This window comes from Apaloderma vittatum, unplaced genomic scaffold, assembly GCF_000703405.1.
Source record: "Apaloderma vittatum isolate BGI_N311 unplaced genomic scaffold, ASM70340v1 scaffold25632, whole genome shotgun sequence".
In the NCBI taxonomy this organism is placed as follows: domain Eukaryota; kingdom Metazoa; phylum Chordata; class Aves; order Trogoniformes; family Trogonidae; genus Apaloderma; species Apaloderma vittatum.
In genome coordinates this window covers 1-1,101 of record NW_009703469.1, presented here as the reverse complement: position 1 = coordinate 1,101, position 1,101 = coordinate 1, and the positions used below count along the sequence as shown (strand labels likewise).

General features: G+C 60.9%; 1 protein-coding gene across 1 annotated transcript in view; it reads right to left on the bottom strand.

Moving 5' to 3' along the window:
* Positions 1-1,044, bottom strand: part of MON1A (MON1 secretory trafficking family member A) — a gene marked incomplete at its 5' end in the record, with an annotated part of 1,889 nt that extends 845 nt beyond the window's left edge. The window contains 2 exons of the mRNA XM_009864648.1: positions 22-169; positions 276-1,044. Coding sequence (XP_009862950.1) covers positions 22-169; positions 276-1,044 — 917 coding nt within the window. The remainder of the gene's footprint in view (positions 1-21; positions 170-275) is intronic.
* Positions 1,045-1,101: the final 57 nt, after the last annotated feature.

Below are 1,101 nucleotides of genomic sequence, written 5' to 3'. Positions count from 1 at the left end.
GACCCTGCAGATGGCCCTTACCCAAGCCAGGAGGTTCTCACGGGGTCCTGTGAAGTAGATGTTCTTCAGGGGACGTGAAGAGTTGTGAGCCCGGCTGTGGAGGTACTGGTAGAGCCCCAAGAGCCTCTCCTTCTCCTCCTCCTGCACATAGGGTGCCTCAATCTCGGGGCTGCAGGAACACAGCACGCCGTTAGCCCCCTGAAGGGGGCTCATGGAGAAGGCTTGCCCCACGCCCACGCCACAGCCTTGGCCCGTTGGTTCCCCGGGGGCCTCACCTGGTGAAAAGCCCAGAGCTCTTGGACTTGTAGATGAAGTGCCGGAGGTCAGGGATGCCCACCTGGGCGACACTGTAGAAGGGGGTGCGCAGGGCCTCCTGCAGAGCATGGTGCACCCCCCGCCGCCGCAGGCGCTCCTGGAAGCGCCGCTTACAGTCGGAGACCGTGAAGAAGTCCTCACGGTCGGTGGAAACCAGCAGGAGGCACAAGTCCATCTCCTGCTCCAGGTAGGAGATGTGGGCATGGAAGAAACCGCTGGAGTTGAACTTAGGGAGGCAAATGGGAGTCCAGGCTTCACCCTCCCGGAAAGAGGAAGAAGAGCTAATGAGGTTGAAGAGTAGATGGAGATCAATGGGGTGGAGGAACTGATCCTTCTTCCTCACAAGAGACACCAGCTGGTTCCCTGACAGAAGAATGGAGAAGACCAGGCTCTTGGCCTTGGCCTGCTGGAGGCTGGTGCTGACAGCTTCCCGGACACGGGCAGCCAGGGGCAGGCAGCGCACGGCACCCATGAGGAAGCTGGGGTCGTGGGCCATGAGGTCCAGCAGGTTGTCAGTGATACGCTCGGAGCCAGCCAGGAGCCTGCGCAGGTCATAGTTCTGCTTCTGCTGGAAGATATGGTTGAGCTGGGTCCAGGTGAGCAAGCTCAGGATCTGGTAGTAGATGTAGAGCAGCTCATGGGCAATCCCCTGCTCCGACTGCCGGGTCCGCGCCACTGCCACCAGCACCAGCGGGCTCCTCCGCACAAAGACCACCTTGTAGCCATCTGCTTGGGAAGGAGTTCCCCGGTGGAGCCAGGGACAGATCTCTAAGCCTGGCTCCCCAG